This window comes from Dromiciops gliroides, chromosome 2 (genome assembly GCF_019393635.1).
Source record: "Dromiciops gliroides isolate mDroGli1 chromosome 2, mDroGli1.pri, whole genome shotgun sequence".
Taxonomy (NCBI): Eukaryota; Metazoa; Chordata; class Mammalia; order Microbiotheria; family Microbiotheriidae; genus Dromiciops; species Dromiciops gliroides.
In genome coordinates this window covers 269,524,623-269,542,773 of record NC_057862.1, presented here as the reverse complement: position 1 = coordinate 269,542,773, position 18,151 = coordinate 269,524,623, and the positions used below count along the sequence as shown (strand labels likewise).

At 36.1% G+C, this 18,151-nt stretch overlaps 1 protein-coding gene across 1 annotated transcript in view; it reads left to right on the top strand.

Annotated features, from left to right (window-relative positions):
• LOC122738710 (peroxiredoxin-1-like) overlaps window positions 1–17,915 on the top strand; it is a 74,482-nt gene extending 56,567 nt beyond the window's left edge. The window contains exons 2-4 of the mRNA XM_043980653.1: window positions 9,949–10,010; window positions 17,339–17,649; window positions 17,690–17,915. Coding sequence (XP_043836588.1) covers window positions 9,949–10,010; window positions 17,339–17,649; window positions 17,690–17,915 — 599 coding nt within the window. The remainder of the gene's footprint in view (window positions 1–9,948; window positions 10,011–17,338; window positions 17,650–17,689) is intronic.
• The last annotated feature ends 236 nt before the right edge of the window (window positions 17,916–18,151 follow it).

The following is an 18,151-nucleotide window of genomic DNA, read 5'->3' as shown; positions in this document are numbered from 1 at the left end:
TTTTCTGAATTCAAGGAAATACACCTGTTCACTCTTCCTCTCCCAACTTGGAAAGTCCTTAATCTTTCCTCCAATTAGAAATCAGATTACTTAAGGTAGTATTGTTTCCTTTTAATTAATTGGCCACATTGGATTGCTTTTAATATATAAAATTCACTCTGTATACTCTGTACACACTCTGTATAAAAGTCTCCTCATGTTTTCAGGGTCCAGCTTTAGGGTGTAGAAAGGGCCTGGTCCTAATTTGTTAGGCAATTGCCATACATTGTTTAATAAATTGATATACTTGAAAGATCAAGCCTTTGTTTTATTCAGTCATTTCATCTTTCACCCACCAAAGGTAGAATGCCAAGTCTTAATGCTTATTTACATTTGTCGATCCATTAAACTTTAAAAAGCTTTGTGTGCATTAAGACAAATTGTCCCTTTTTGCTATTCTGCATCTGGGCATCTTTAATCACATAGATTTGAGTGAGGTCATTCAGTGATTTAGTAATGTTATCATTGATCTCAAAAATTTGAGATAACTACCAAATCCTAGAAAGTCTTTAGATCTTGAAAATTCTGGGGAATGTGGTTAATTGAAGAGTACTTTTATCTTAATGAAGGCTCTGAAAGACTGGCACTTGTGTGTCCATTGCCAGCTTCAGAATATAATTATGTAGCTAATTCAACACTTTCAGGGGTATTTTGTCATGTTCTAGTGTTTTTTCAAAGACAATAAAGTCACCTAAGAGCACAAACCCTTTTTGATAATTCAAATTTCCTAATATCACCTGTTGAAAATTAGAAGGTGCCCCAGATATGCCTTGGGAAAAACATTCAATTGGTAAAATGCAGAAGGGCAGATGAAAATCATACTGTCTTTGTCTTCCATTTTCAAGGAAATCTGATAATATATACCATATAAATCCAGGACTGAGAACCACCAGCTTCCTAGTAGATGAGTTAGGGCATTTCAAGCCTGCAGCAGTATACACTAGTCCACTTTATTTTGTTCCCAAGTTAGGTGGTCTGCAAGCATTAATATATTTACATTCCATTGAACTACCAATGAAAGTGATACAGATGAACTCTGTAATAATGCCATTCTTTCAGATGGTTGCTGAGGTTTTCTTCACAAGTAAAAGAATCTTCAATAGATCATTTCCATAACATTTGGGAGTTGGTGAACTGGATCCCATGGGTTTCACCTCATGTAAATTTCCAGTTTTATTTACAGAGTGAGGACATATCTTTCTTCTCATTGAATTTCTATCTCCATCAATTCTTCCACTCATTTGGTACTGGGAGTCACTGAAGTCAAATACTTCAGGTTCTATTCCTGAGATCGAAGATCCAAAGCTATTGTGATGTATTTTGCCTCTATTCTCTTGTAGGCTTCTACATAGACTATACAGGTTGTCAAAGTGTGAAGGTATTGGGCCTCAGTGTGTTACTTACAAGATAGTTGCATTTTTTAAAATACAATTTTATCAATATATTTCTCACATTTTCATAATTATCACCCCTTCCCCCCCAGAGTCATTCCATGTAACAAGTAGTAGTGTTTGTTTTTAAAGATGAACACATTGAAAAGGTCTGAAAACATGTGCAATGTGTAATGCCTGTGAACCTCCCACTTCCACAAAGGATGTTTTAGGGATGTCCTGTCATGTCCCTTAATTCATTCAAATCATGCTTGATCTTTGGAATTTTGTTGTTGATTGACTTTTGATTTTGGGGGGTTTTGGTTGTTCTTTCCTTTTACATCTGTTGTATATAATGGGTTTTTGTGGCTCTGTTTAACTTTGTTCTCCATCAGTTCATGAAGATCTTTACAGGCTTCTCTGTATTTGTCATATCACTTCTCATACATTATATTCATTATATTAATATACCACAATTTATTTAACCATTTATCAATGCAGTGGTTACTATACTTTAATTCTTTGCTACCACAAAATGCTGTTATAAATGGGGTATAAGCCCAGTAATGAAACCACTGGTTCAAAGGGTATGAACATTTTAGCAATTTTATTTTCATAGTTCCAAATTGCTTTGCAAAAGAGTTGTACTATTTTGCATCTCCACCAACAATGTATTAGTGTGCCTATCATATAACTCTTCCAACATTGATTACTGCCATTTTTGCCAATTTGCAGGTTGTGAGGTGAAATTCAAGGGTTGTTTTGATTTACATTTCCCTTAGTGATTTAGAGTATTCTTTCATATGGTTGTAAATATGTTGCAGCTCTGGTTGGAGATCTTTTTGTTCATATCCTTTGACCAGTTATATATTGAGGCATAGTTATCAATCATATGTATGTTTATTTTTTATATATTTGGATACCAAACTTTTACCAGAGAAATGTGATACTAAAATACTATTTCCCATTTCACCACTTCCCTTCGTATTCAAAGTGAATTGATGTTGTTTATGAAGAAGATTTTTAATTTTATGTAATTAAATTTATGTAATTGGGCTAGATGTAATTAAATGGGCTACGTGTAATTAAAGTTATCAATTTTATCTTTTAAATTTGCATTTATCTTTTGTTTAGTTAAGAATAAACCCCTATGCCCATCAATTGGGGAATGACTGAACAAGTTGTGGTATATGATTGTGATGGAATACTATTGTACTATAAGAAATGACAGGGCAGCTAGGTGGCACAGTGGATTAAAGCACTGGCCCTGAATTCAGGAGCACCTGAGTTCAAATCAGGCCTCTGACACTTGACACTTACTAGCTATATGACCCTGGGCAATTCACTTAACCCTCATTGCTCAGCAAAAAAGAGAAAGAAAGAAAGAAAGAAAGAAAGAAAGAAAGAAAGAAAGAAAGAAAGAAAGAAAGGAAGGAAGGAAGGAAGGAAGGAAGGAAGGAAGGAAGGAAGGAAGGAAGGAAGGAAGGAAGGAAGGAAGGAAGGAAGGAAGGAAGGAAGGAAGGAAGGAAGGAAGGAAGAAAGAAAAGGAAAGAAATGACAAGAAGGATTCTCTCATAAAAACCTGAAAGGACTTATATGAACTGATGCAAAGTGGAATGAGCAGGACCATTGTACAAGTAACAGCTATATTGTATGACCAGCTGTGAATGACAGCTACTCTCAGCAATACAATGAATGATCCAAAACAATTCTAAAGGGCTTCTGATGAAAAAATGTTATCCATCTCCAAAGAACTGATGTTCCAAGAATACTTTTTAAAACCTTTTTCAATTTTTATTTTTTGTCAGCATTTTTCCACAATGTGACTGATATGGAAATATGTTTTGCATAACTGCACCTGTATAACCTATATCAGCTTGCTTGCCTTCTCAATGAGGAGGTGAGGGAGGGAGGCAGGGAGAGAATTTGGAACTCAAAATTAAAAAAAAAATTGTTAAAATTATTGTTATATTTAATTAGGAAAAATTAAATATTAAATAAATATATTGTAAAAGAAAAAATACATCCCCTAATAGTTTTAGAAAATTCTGGGAAAACTTGTAATACAAAGTGAAGTGAGCCAAACCATAAAAACAATGTACATAGTAACAATATTGTAATGATAATCAACTGTGAAAGACCTAGAAATTCTGATCAATACAATGATTCATGACAATTCTAAAGGATTCATGATATTTTTTCTTTATTTATTTTTCCTGCTTTTTCCCCTTAAAATGATTAATGTAGAAATATGTTTTATATGACTTCATATGTTTAATGGGTATTGTATTTCCTGCAATAGGTGGAGGTGGAGGGAGAGAGAGGATTTGAAATGGAAAGTAAAGCTAAAAAATTAATAATAAAAGAATACATTAGCTATTTCATAGCCATGGGAGGGATTGATCTGTTTTTCCTATTTTTAATAGCGTAATCTTTAATATTAAGGTTGTATATCCATCCAGAATATATTGTGCTTTTTCATGGCACTGGAAAGAGGGAGGGGAGACCAAGATGTGGTGTTTGATTTTCTTGTAAGTTTGTGTATTTAGCTAGTGTAGCCTCACTACCAGCAACAATGGTGGCAGTTGGGAGGGGTGCTGGGTGGACATCAGCTCTTTCTTAATACCTTCTTTTGGGTTTTTGGTATCTAAACTATGGAGACAACCAGAATCACAACTTCAGTTACTTTATTGTTGACACATATTTTCTGTCTTGGAGAGGTTTGGGAGGTTGTGGGTATCAGAAAAAATTCTAGTCCTCCATCTTAAAGGTCTCATAACCCAGTATTCCTACTTCTAGTATTTAGAATGGGCTAAAGTTGGTTCCAATTAATGCTTATGCTTCAGTGAGAGTTAGTACATTGAATGTCCTAGAGCCAAAGCATCTACTTCCTTGCTGGCACCAGCAGTGTTCTTGGTATGGATGGTCTTTCTCACTAACTACATGTAGTTCAAGGCCTTTCATCAACTCTAAATGTATATTTCTCAAATGTCTTTATGGAATGACTGGTATATTGTGGTCACTTGTGATCTACTGTCAAGGAGAGCAGTGTAATTTACAAACCCAATTGTCATCATTGCTTCCATGTGGGATCCTTTGAGTCTAAGTGTGATAGACTCATTAAGAAATTGAGAATTAGGTAAATATTCTTTTTTCTTGGATGACTTTAATGGTATCCAGGATGATGTATCATCCTTGGATGGATCTTGGATGTATTCATCATCTATCAAGATGATAGATTATTCTCAGAAGATCCAGGATGACCTTTCTTGTAGTTACCTTTTACTTATTACTTTTACTTATCTTGATCCAAGAGATTTTGGAACCAAGACTATGTTCCATTCACTAATGCTTCTAACATTTGTATGACCATTTGTGATTGGCCACAGTTTCCTCCCTCCCCTTGACTATGTGATAGTCCAGGGTTTTCTTCTCTCTTTGATGTTGAAGGTTAGGCTAATAATTTTCTTAAAATCAAAAAAGCTATCCACAAGATTTGATTGCCACAGGGAGCAAAGGAATCAAGGAGCCTAGATGGTTAAATAGTTTCCTGAAGGCCTGAGGTCAAATTTATGTGGCTTCTTGTTCACCTATGGGAATAAAAGACCCATTCTTGTAGAGTTAAAGGACACAATACTTGACAGATTTCCTAAAGACATTAGACTTATCTTACGATGTCAGATGTGTTTTCATATGGAGGCAATTGGGGTCCTATCATTTAAAGCTGAATGCTGTATCCTTGTTGAATATCATAGTAAACTTTTTATTAACTGTCAAATGACTTTATCAGACTGAAAACTACCAGGGAACAGGCATCACCAACCATATCCATCTAATCCACAATTGTAGCAGAAGATGGATCTGTTTCTTTGATTATGTCCTGAGGATGATATACTTGTATCATACTGTCATGACCTCCATTACCTTGGTACTTTAACTTTCCAAAGAGACTTATTTTGTCTTCTTTCTATCTTTTTTCCTTATGTGAGATCCTGCCTTTGAATCTGTATCTGTACAGTGGCTCCCTTTCTTTGTTTCTATGAACAACAGCTCAGAAGATATTTCTGAGAAATCCAACATCAGGACATTCTTTGCTGAAATACTGTAGTTCCCCCATTGGGGCAGCTAGGTGGTACAGTGGATAAAGCACTGTTGGGAGGACCTGAGTTCAAATCTCACTTCAGACATTTACTAGCTGTGTGACCCTGGGCAAGTCACTTAACCCTGATTGCCTCAAACATCTGGGGTCATCTCCAGTTGTCCTGATGAATATCTTGACACTGGACCCAGATGGTGCTGGAGGAGGGAGTGAGGCTGGTGACTTTACACAGCCCTCCCTCACTTAAATCCAATTTGCTGTAAGTCACAGTATCACCACCTGATGTCAGGTTCCTCTTTGAGAATGAAAGACTAACAGCATTAACATTAACATTAAGTCCTGCATTTCTCTTAGTATGTGCCCTACCCTGGCTAACTGTGACTCAAGATCAGTGATACACAGAAACAGCTAAGGGTTGGGCGTACATATGTCTGCTCCATCTGACACCCTATCTGTTTCTTCACATGCTATTGTGGCTCTATAATGGTCTGTAACTAGGGATCACACTAACTATTGAGTCAAAAGGTGTTTCTCTTTTTTGTTGAAATAGCTTATGCCTTCTGTCATCTCACCACCATTTTGAAATATAAATTTAATAATCATCTTTAGTTTTTGTTGCTGTTGTTGTTTTTTGAGGGGCAATGAGGGTTAAGTGACTTGCCCAGGGTCACACAGCTAGTAAGTGTCAAGGGTCTTAAGTCAGATTTGAACTCAGGTCCTCCCGAATCCAGAGCCATTACTTTATCCATTGTACCACCTAGCTGCCCCCAATAATCATCTTTGTAATGTAATTATAGGCTATGTGGCCTTTTTACCCTGCACAAAGGAAATAGTTTTTCCTTTAAGATTCTCTGTCTTACTTTTCTTTTCTGACTGGAGTCTGACAAAACTATATAGTATCTGATACCTAATAACTAACTAATCCAAGTTTTCTATGATTGCTCCCCTAAGGGACATGGTTCCTCTTGTGGCGTTTAAAATTATATGTGGTCGCCTTATTTCTATCCCAAGTTTAGGGAAAATTAGCTGGGGGTTCTAATATATTTGTTACTTATAAATAAGAAGCTTTAGCATCAGTTTGGGGCATTAAGCATTTATTAAAGCATACCAAATATTAGTAAAGAGAGAACACTTGGCTCAGAAAGTTAAGAAGCCTATCTAGCCCAGAGGAGAGATAAGAGCTCAGTCTGGCCTCCTTCCTTCCCCAAGTCCCCCACCACCCGCCTATCTGAGAGCGTGTCTCAGTGTGGAAGCTTCCTCTGGGTCCAGAGGAGAGGAAGCCCTTCCACACTGCTCAAAGCTAATTGGCTAGCATCATTCAAATCTATTGGTTTACTGGACTTGAGGGTGGTCCATGAGCAGATGGTGCTGAGGTCAGAGTTCAGAGAACACACCCTCTGAGGGTCAGACTTTCAGTTAGGTGTGGTTTTAATCCCTATTTCTTACACTGTCCCAACAAAGATTGTTAATTTGGGGTTGTAAAATCTCTCTAGCACAGGAGATATAGCCTTGTCTTACCTACATTTCATTTTCAGTTTTAACTGTGACTTGATTTCTTTTGGGGCATAAATGCCTTCTTTTCTTAGAAGAACTCCCAGTTTTCTAAGAAGCTCCACCTAATCAGAGAGTGGCCTACAATTATACTATCTCCTATTGTCAGTACAAGAGAGATATTTGAGTGATATGGAACATGTAATTCAGAGAGTATTTCCTGAGTGAACTTGCCTGACTTTGTGTTACTATTTATAACTTTGTAATATTCCAAGTCTTTCATAGTCCTTTGAAATATTTCATATTTCTATTTTTATACTCTATTTTTATTCTTAATATTAGGTTTTTATTATTTTAATACCTATATAATAAAAATACATTTCAACCATTTCAGTGCTCATTTTCTAGAGATTGCTCTATGTTCAAAATCATTTTTAAAGCCTAGTAGCTTTAACTTAAGTATTAAACATGCCAAGTAATACCACTGCAATTCAATTAAAAAATCATATGTAATTAACATATAACAAATAAATAAGTAAATCCATGTCATCACAAAAAATAAATTTAAGATCATGAAGGGTAGTAACAATAATTGTTTTCATATACCAGAATTGAGAAAATAATTATGTAACCAGTAGTCAGTAAGTCAAAATACTCGTTCATGTTCATAGACATATAAATATTGTCTCATTAATACAGTAAAACAGTCATTAGCATGAACAAAATATTTTGTATAGCTGTACATTCATGTTGATAGCTAAATGATTATGGTACAGAGAATTATCTCTATAAGATTGAAGAGAACACTTGACAAAATTGAAAATAAACTAAATAAAATGGGAGTGTCCTAGAGTCTAAACTGTAAAAATTATAATTGATAACCAGACTGTGTAAAAAATTAAGTGCCTCTAATTGGTGAAAATAAATGGGAAATTCATTCAATAGAATCAAAATATAGAAAAAATAAAGAAAAATAAAAATTTCAGAGTAGAGAGGGGAAAATACAATTGGAATCAAAACAAAACAAAGAAAAAATAAAGCAAGACACAAATCAAAATAGGATGTAAAATGTCACAATGAAAAAACAGAAATGAATAAACCCAAATATGTTTTAAACAACTGAGAAATAAGGGTCCAAAAAAATGAATCAAAATTTCTTCTAGTCAACATCAACAAAAGTTCAAAACTCAAAACTGGCATTAAAAATTCCACTCACAAGAGAAGATTAAAATGATATTTAAAGAAATCCACAAATCCCAATAATAGTAAGGAAAGCAAAAATAAGAAAGAAAAAGTCTTACAAAATTAATTCCAAAGATTAAGAATGGGTGTCCTACATCTGAGAATTGGGGTAGAGTCCTATCTGTAATAGATTGTGACCCAGTGAAGTATGGTTATAGTGTCATTGAATGTGGCACCATCCCTCAACTATCCCCAGGAGCCATCTCCATTTTTTTCTTTCTCTGTCAGTATCTCTCTCCCTTCTCTCTCTCCCTTCCTTCCTGCATCCCTCTACTTCCCTTGAGGTAGCTAGGTGGCACAGTGGATAGAGTGCTGGACCTGGAGTCAGGAAGACCTTACTAGATGTGTGATCCTAGGCTAGTCACTTAACTTATGTCTGCTTCAGTTTTCTCAATAATAAAATGGGGTTGATTATAGTATCATTCACCTGCCTGAGTAATAGTGAGAATCAAATATTTCAAAGTGTTTGGCACATAGTGGGCACTAAACAAATATTTGTTTCTTCCTTTCCTTTCCTTTCCTTTCCTTTCCTTTCCTTTCCTTTCCTTTCCTTTCCTTTCCTTTCCTTTCCTTTCCTTTCCTTTCCTTTCCTTTCCTTTCCTTTCCTTTCCTTTCCTTCCCTTCCCTTCCCTTCCCTTCCCTTCCCTTCCCCTCTCGCATTCAATGTACATAGTAAATTCTATGAAAAGAGTGGCCCACAGAAAGTCCTAGTATAGTAAGACACACATGCAGGGAATACATAAGTCCAGGGCAACTCACACCTCTAGAATTATATGCTTTGGTGTCTTCTTTTTGTATCAAGAACTGTCCATAAATGTTCCTCAATAAATGTACCTTCTGCCATGCTGAGCTGATCCACAATGTTCCTGATGAAAGGAAAGGAAAGGAAAGGAAAGGAAAGGAAAGGAAAGGAAAGGAAAGGAAAGGAAAGGAAAGGAAAGGAAAGGAAAGGAAAGGAAAGGAAAGGAAAGGAAAGGAAAGGAAAGGAAAGGAAAGGAAAGGAAAGGAAAGGAAAGGAAAGGAAAGGAAAGGAAAGGAAAGGAAAGGAAAGGAAAGGAAAGGAAAGGAAAGGAAAGGAAAGGAAAGGAAAGGAAAGGAAAGGAAAGGAAAGGAAAGGAAAGGAAAGGAAAGGAAAGGAAAGGAAAGGAAAGGAAAGGAAAGGAAAGGAAAGGAAAGGAAAGGAAAGGAAAGGAAAGGAAAGGAAAGGAAAGGAAAGGAAAGGAAAGGAAAGGAAAGGAAAGGAAAGGAAAGGAAAGGAAAGGAAAGGAAAGGAAAGGAAAGGAAAGGAAAGGAAAGGAAAGGAAAGGAAAGGAAAGGAAAGGAAAGGAAAGGAAAGGAAAGGAAAGGAAAGGAAAGGAAAGGAAAGGAAAGGAAAGGAAAGGAAAGGAAAGGAAAGGAAAGGAAAGGAAAGGAAAGGAAAGGAAAGGAAAGGAAAGGAAAGGAAAGGAAAGGAAAGGAAAGGAAAGGAAAGGAAAGGAAAGGAAAGGAAAGGAAAGGAAAGGAAAGGAAAGGAAAGGAAAGGAAAGGAAAGGAAAGGAAAGGAAAGGAAAGGAAAGGCCATCTGAGCTACTTCTACTTCTATTTTTTTTCTTACACACTATTAACTAGATTTATGCCATGAAAACCATTATAATATCTATAACTTCTAGCTTCAGGCTTAGCTTGATACCTTCAACTGAAGTAGTGTTATGTTGTCTTAATTTTTAGCAGTATTGTCAGATGCCTTCAACAAAGATGAAAATGACATAAGATCAGCTAATGCACTGACGGTAAATTATTTAACTTGAAAAGGCTATAAGCCAAGACTAAAGTGGAGGGAAAATCGGTGCTCAACAAGAAAACAGAGATTCTCCACTAGCCAGCACTATACCTTCATACATGGAACCATCAATTACAGCAAATGTAGAAATTTTGAATGTTGTGGATAAGTTCACTTATTTTGGCAATATACATTCCAGGAATGTACACATCATTATCATGATGGTGGTGGTGGTGGTGGTGGTGATGATGATGATGATTAGTATTTGAAAAGTGTGGAAAGAAGAGGTATTATACTGCCTACCAAACTGAAGGTCTACAGAGCCATTGTGCTGACCTTATTGTTGTATGCCTGTGAAACTTGGACAGTCTACTAATGTCATACCGGAACACCAAATTGCCTCCATTTTAATTGTTTTAGGAAGATTCAAGATTAGTTGGTAAGATAAGGTACTGAATATTAAGGTCCTTTCTTGAGCTGAACTGCCAAGCATTCACACTCTGCTGTGGAGAATCCAGTTCTAATGGGTTGGCCTCATTGAATGCTAAATGTACACTTGCCTAAAAGACTATTTTATGGAGAATTCACACAAGACAAACCCTCAAACAGATGTCAGAGGAAGCAATAAAAGGATCCTCTCAAGTTCTCTCTAAAGAACTTTGGAATCAATTGTGGGACATTAGAGACACTGGCACAGGAATGTCCAGCATGACATTCCTACATCAAAGAAGGTGCTGTGCTCTACAAGCAAAGCAAAATTACAGTAGCTCAAAAGAAACAAATTTTGAAATATCTCCATTCCAAAAGGACTATTTGTGCCTAGCCTGTGGTAGAGCTTTCTGAGTTCTAATCAGACCACATTGTACATTGACCCTGACAAAGTAATGTCATTTTATTCTTTTTTTAGTATGAATGATGACAACAACAAATAGTCTCTTAGAAAAAGGCAAGAAGTTTTATCCTCAGGTTGCCAAAATCACTAAATATTCTTCTTTGCAGGATTTTTCCTTCTTCTCTCTACATCATATGGCAATGCAAGGAAATATTTATTTTCTTTTTTTTCTTCCTCCTCCTTTCTCATTAAAAATCCCTATAGAGAGCATAATATACATGGTGTTTCAAAACTCTTATTGCAGTTTTAAATTATACAGAACCACAGAATTTGAAAATTGTAAGAAATGGGTGACATTTAGCCCAACCATAAATGAGAGAAATCACCACTATAACATACTGGATGAATCATCCCCCTTTGCTTGAAGTCTTTCCAGGAGGGGAGAACCACAACCTATTCTACTTGTAGGAAGATTATTCCTGAAAAAAGTCAAAATTGGCCTCTTTTCAAATTCGACAAATTGCTTCCAGTTTTGCCCCCCTGGGACCAAATAGAACAAGTCTAATTCATGCTCCACATGACAACCATTCAAATACTTGAAGATGGTTATCATGTCCTCCCAAATCTTTTCTCAAGGATAAACATATCTAATTCTTACAACTGATACTCATGTGACATAGGCTAAAGGTCTTAGACAGTCATGGGGCCCCAAACTGAACAAAATGGTCCAAATGAATTCAGGAGCAGAGCATAGCAGAGGCCCTTCTTAATGAAGCCCAAGTTTGAATTAACTTTTTGCCTTCCACATCATATTGCTGAATCATTGAACATGTGGTTAACTAAAACTCTCAAACATAACTCCCCCATATTACATTTACAAAGATGACATTTTTTGTCCCCAAGTGCACACATTTTACATTTATTGTCATTGAATTTCATTTTATTAAATTCAGTGCAATGCTTTAGTTTCTCAATATCCTTTTGAATCTAGACTTGATCATTTACTGTATCAACTATCCCTCATAGTATTATGTCATATATAAAATAACACAACATATTATATATTCTTTGTCCAAGTAACTAATGAAAAATGTTAACTATCACAGGGTCAAGTACAGATCCTGGGGCACTTCACTGGAGATCTTCTACAATGAATGTTTCCATCCAAAAGAAATTTGTTAATGGTCTTTTTGTTATTTTGCTGTTGTTGCTATTTTTGTTGTTAACTCTACAGATTTTATTTCCTTTTTTGTGGGTCATTTCATTACTAATGCCTTCCTTGGTTGCTCTATTTTTTTATACCTTGATTGTATTTCTGTCATCTGGGTAGCTTGCAAAGCAATTCATTCAGGTTGCGTTCTTCTTACAAAACTGCCTCGAATTTCTCTCTTTTACTGAATATCCATTTTTTTGATTTGATGACTAGGCTGAGGTTTACAGAATAGGACATGTTGGGCTTTTATTCTCTTTAGAAGACATTATTCCATTCCCTCCTATAGTTTCTAGTAAGTGAAGAATAATCTTGTGTTAATTGAATTTCTCTTCCTTTATATTTGAAGGTCTTTCTCCTGGTCCCTTGCAGGGTTTGCTTTTGTCATTGAAATTACTATACTAACCACTATTTGCCTTGGAGTTTGTAGCATAAGGTTTTGTTTTGGTTTTCATTTTTCTGGAGGTGATGTGTGGATTCTTTTGACTACCATTTTGTTTTCTGTGTTCAGAAGTTATGGGAAGTTTGCTTGTATCATTTTCTGTATTGCAGTGTTCAGGTTTTTTTACTTGTCCTATTCTCCTAGAAGATCTAAGATTCTTATATGATTTCTACTCATCCCATCAATTTGTTTTCCCTGTACAGAGATTATATTTTCCTTTAACATTATTGTCTTTTAATATTTCAGGACATCTATGAAGACTATGATGATTGCAAATAGATAATCTAGAAAGCCATATTCCCTTCTATTATTAACATCTTCCCTAATGGTTTAAATAAACTTGTACTCAATAACAAATAATAAGCTTAAATTAAATTACATTAAATTAAACAAACTTGTGCTCAAGGTCTTTGAGTTTTCTTCTTCCTGAGATCTTTCATAATTTGTCTTCTTTTTTCTTATATTATCCTGTTAATCACTTTCTGACTCTTTCCTCTTTGATTGTAGTTTACCTGGGGGCTGAGCCTCAAATCTGTACCAGCCTCCTCCCACACTGGGCAATTCACTTTTTGCCAGCAATAGTTTCTGTCCCAAGTGATTTCTGAGGACACAGAACTACCTTCAGCTGGATTGCCCTCTTTAGGCCAGCAGAGTCGTACACATGCACTGTTACCCTGCCCCAATTACCTCTGCACTCTTGTAGCACAGTGCCACTGTCATCCCAGACAGAACAAGATTCTGGCTTTATACTTTTCTATGAAGATGAGGGTGAAACTGAGGGTGAAGGCAGATTTGAGATCTATTGCAAGCCCATAGGTCTGTTTATGTAGCTCTGCCAGAGTGTGATGGCTAGTTGGGGACTGAGTATTGAGTGCATGCATTTAAGATTAGGATTTAATTTTCTTTGTTGTTAATTCATTAGTTTGTTACCTTGTTTACAAAATAACATTGGATTCTTGTGGTCACAACCATGAAGAGAGCTAAACTTGTTTCATTTTTTGTGTATAATTCTTATTTTTCAGAGGTTTGAGAGATTGTAGGGACCAAAGAAAATGTCTAGTCTTCCATCTCATTGGTCAATTGACCCAAAAGTGATGTGATGGTTTAGAAAGAATAATTTTCCTTTGTGTCAGAAGATTAGTCAGCTGTGTATCTCCAGTGGATTTGTATGTGTGTGCACATGTGTACATCCATACTCTGCTTAATTTCTTCTACTTATTTGTAGGATTTGAAGTCATGGAGTTGATTCTCCAGCTGATACAAAATAAGAGACATTAGAAATTCTCATTTCCCTGAGTGGAAATCACCCAAAGCATTATTTTTATGTAACAGACAACCTAACTACTTTTCCTAGTTGTAAATTGATCAGGTGAAGTGTTTAATTTTGCCTCTGGAATCATTTCAAGTCTTTAAGAAATGACACAAAGAACACATTCTATAAAGAACTGGCTTTTCTTCACTTGGAACCTATCATACGAAAGTCTCTGGAAGCAATAACTCAGCTGCTTTAAAATTTTTGTGTTGTTTTGTTCACCAGAATCTAGTGAGTTTTACCAGAACTAATAATTCTCTTAAGTATCTAAAGAAATCTCTTTCTGCTTTTATCCTTCCTGCAGAGCCAATTATCTCTATTTTTAGTGAGGTGGTCTAACTTCTCTCAAGTCAAAGATCCCTCAGAAAACAAAGTTTATATGACTTTTGTGGGGAGGAGAGGATTGATAAACAAAGAGCACAGCTGGGAATTTCTCTGGGATCACTAGGCATTCTTTGGTACTTCTGTTTTGGAGGGACCACAAAGAGTAAATGAAAATCATTAGGCATCTTTTAGAAATTGCACTTTGAGGTTCTGTAGAGATCTGGGGAGCCCTTGAGTTGATATGCATGGTAATAAAGAGGAGAAAAATAATGAAAGCCAGGTGTCTGTGTGCTAACCCAAAAATTGCTTTCACTTACCAACAAATTTGTTGTTATTGTTTTTGAAAAGCACATTACATCCTCTGTGTAGAAATATACCTGAACAACCTATGGACTTGATTGGACCACCACTTAAGAGCTACCTTAAAACCCGATAAAATCTGTCTCTGTTAGAGATCCTATAACTCTGCAGTAACTCATAAGCCACTGCCCAGATCTGTGGGGCAAAAAATTACTTTTTAATGCATACCTGAAAAAAAGTGAAGGAGGAAAGTGTTGGGGAAAAGAGAGAACAAAAATCCCCAAGTTGTGATTTGAATTCTTTGTTTCAGTTAGTTTTTATTTCTATTCACTTTCTATAACAAAAGTTAAAAGTGGGTCACATTTTCTGAAGGTCTAAGGTAAAATTCTACCTCAGGCATATACAAAGTTGTAGTATTCATTAGCTTTTTTTAAATACCTCAAAATTTAAACATATTTGCCAAAACTTTATGAATTTGATTTGAAATTATCCTCAAATTCAAAAAAAGTTGAGATTATAACCACTATATCCAGTCAGAAATATTCAGCCTCTCAAACCACACACTCATTTTTTTTAGTCTGGGAAGTTATTCTGCTAGGTTTTTTATCTTTTTTAAAAAGCCCTTAAAGTTAGTATTAAAAGCCATTGAAATGTGTCTCAATAGCCTAGATACAGTTTTGTATTTTTTCACTCCATATTCGGGCAGTGTATATGGTGGGGGCAAACCCCATCATACATACATACATACATACATACATACATACATACATACATACATAGGTAGTTTTTGCTGAATAAACTTAACATCTACTTCTTTAGTAGCAGTACAGCCAATATGTAAAGTATAATTTTAAAAATCTGTCATGAAATACCAATTTTCATTTCTCATAGAAATAGTTTAAAGAAATGTTTCAAGTAATCAATACACAAACATTTATTAAGCACCTGTCTGGCATTTGGCAAAGACCAAAATGAAAATATTCTTTGCTTTGAAGGAATTTGCAATCTAGCCAAGCAAGAAAACAAATGTAATGCATATATAGAAGGATGGGCAAAATAGATACATTGATTTAAATAGAAAAGCATTTAGTAGATGGGGTGGATTAGAAAAGCCTCATGTAGAAAACCTTGAAGGTGAGGCAGCTAGGTGGCACAGTGGATAAAGCACTGGCCCTGAATTCAGGAGGACTTGAGTTCAGTTCAAATCCAGCCTCAAACACTTGACACTTACTAGCTGTGTGACCCTGGGCAAGTCACTTAACCCTTATTGCCCTGCAAAAAAAAACAAAAACAAAAACAAAACAAAACAAAAAAAAACCCTTGAAGGAAATTAAGAATGATGTCAGGGCAGCTAGGTGGCGCAGTGGATAGAGCACCGGCCCTGGAATCAGGAGTACGTGAGTTCAAATCCAGCCTCAGACATTTAACACTTACTAGCTGTGTGACTCTGGGCAAGTCACTTAACCCCATTGCCTCACTAAAAAAAAAAAAAAAAAAAAAAAAAAAAGAATGATGTCATGAAGAGAGTATAGAGAAAGAAGAGAAATGGGCCCAAGACAGAGCTTTGGGATTTAAGTACAAATAATGTAGTTACTGATACAGTAAAGGACACAGGATTTGCTGATACAGTTAGGAGAAAAACCAAGAGGGAGAAATGTTATGAATAGTTAGGAAAAAGGAGAGGACAGTGAAGAGTGTCAAACACTGAAGACAGGTCAAGAAGGATGAGGATTGAGGGAAAAGGCCTCAAATTTGGCAATTAAGAGATCATTGCCTATTTTGGAATAGCAGTTTCAATTGAGTGATCAAGTTGGGAGTAGAGGATTTAGAAAAGAAAGTAGAAGAAATGAACATAGAGTATTATCAAGGAATTTGGCTGAAAAAGTAGGAAGAGATTTAGGATGACAATTTGCTGGTGTGGCAGTATCTAATGTAAGAGAATCTAATAAAATCTAATAAAAAAGGGGTGCCAGATAACAAGGTGTTAAACTAAGTATAAAAATATGGCCAAATTATCCCTTCATGAGGTATGAATGAGTCCCTTGAATGAATCAGAAATAGAGCTGTGCCATTGAAGATGAATAACAAGTCATTTTTCTGGGCCATCTTTTACAATGAGTCCAGGAAAGAGACTTTAAGTAGATAGGAAGAAGATGCATAGAGCTAGAAAAAACTATAAAAAGATATGTGGCTTAGGGAGAGTAGAAATGTAGGCAGAGGCAACTTTCACAAAAGAGTCCACAATTCTGAGAAAGACTGCTGAGCTACATAAGTAAATTGCATATTGAACATAAACTATGGTCCTGGGCAGCTAGTTGGTGCAGTGGATAAAGCATCAGCCCTGGATTCAGGAAGACCTGAGTTCAAATCTGGCCTCAGACACTTGACAGTAGCTGTGTGACCCTGGGCAAGTTATTGCCCTGAAAAAACAAACACTAAAGATAAATAAATAAATAAATAAATAAACTATGGTGCTGAGTCATCACCTAGGGACCCTACAGTAATCTAACTACCATGTCTTCTTTCTTCAATTGAGTTCTTTTGTGGGATCCTAAAGCTTTTCCCTCTTGGCATGGTGTGGTTATGTTTCTTTGTTTTAAATATTAACTTTGCATCTATAGCATTAAACTTCAGAATTTAGTAATAAGGGTATACATATTAGGAATACAATTGAACTGAGGCAACCATGTAGGAAACATCCCCAGAGAAGAGATAGTAAGAGAATTAACATTAAAATGTTTTGCCAGAAATGCTATCTCTGGTAGGAGGTTATAAACTAACAAAGAAATAAAGAGAATTATGTAGCCTTTGATACTACTTTTTGGAGTAAAGGAGCATTCATACCATGAAATCTATCTTGAAAATGAATCATTACATTCTCCAACTGCTGCTTACCTGTTCATGTATCCTCCAAGTAGCCTTTGCAATGCACAGCTGTTTCTGTCAGCGTGTCAACAGGAAATAACAGGATTGGGTACCCAGCCCCCCATTTTAGAACTATAGCTGCTATGACAGATGGAAAGTTCAAAAATATCAGCCTTTCTAACTACAAAGGGAAATATGTCACATTCTTCTTTTACCTCTTGGACTTCACCTTTGTATGTCCTACAGAGACTATAGTATTCAGTGATCCACCTGAAGAATTTGAAAAACTTAACTGCCAAGTGATTGGTGCTTCAGTGGATTCATACTTCTGTTACCTTACCTGGGTCAACACTCAAAAAACAAGGTAGACATATTTACTACTCTGTCTACCTTGTTTTTTTGAGTGTGTTTGTGTGTGACCCCAAACATATCATTGTTCAGGATTATGGAGTCTTAAAAGAAGAGGAGGGAATTTCATTCAAAGGTCTCTTCATCGTTGATGAGAAGGGGATCCTTCATCAGATCACCATCAAAGACCTTTCTTTGGGCCACTCTGTGAATGAGGCACTATGGCTAGTCCACTCCTTCCATTTCATAGACAAGCATGGAAAAGTATGCTGTAATGGCTAGAAACCCGAGATGAGTAAGGAATAGTTCCCCAAGCATCATTGATCTGCTCTCTGCCCAATATCAAACCCCTGGGAGGCCTGGAGACATACCTAGCTGTTGTTTGGAGGTCAAGAACAAATGAATGCTTGATCATTTCCCCAAGCTTTCAATTTCAAGGCCTTCACAGATTGTGTCAACACCTGTGTTGTATCTGGAGATGTCCTCTCCCCTTGGGGACTAATGGAAATCATTCCTTC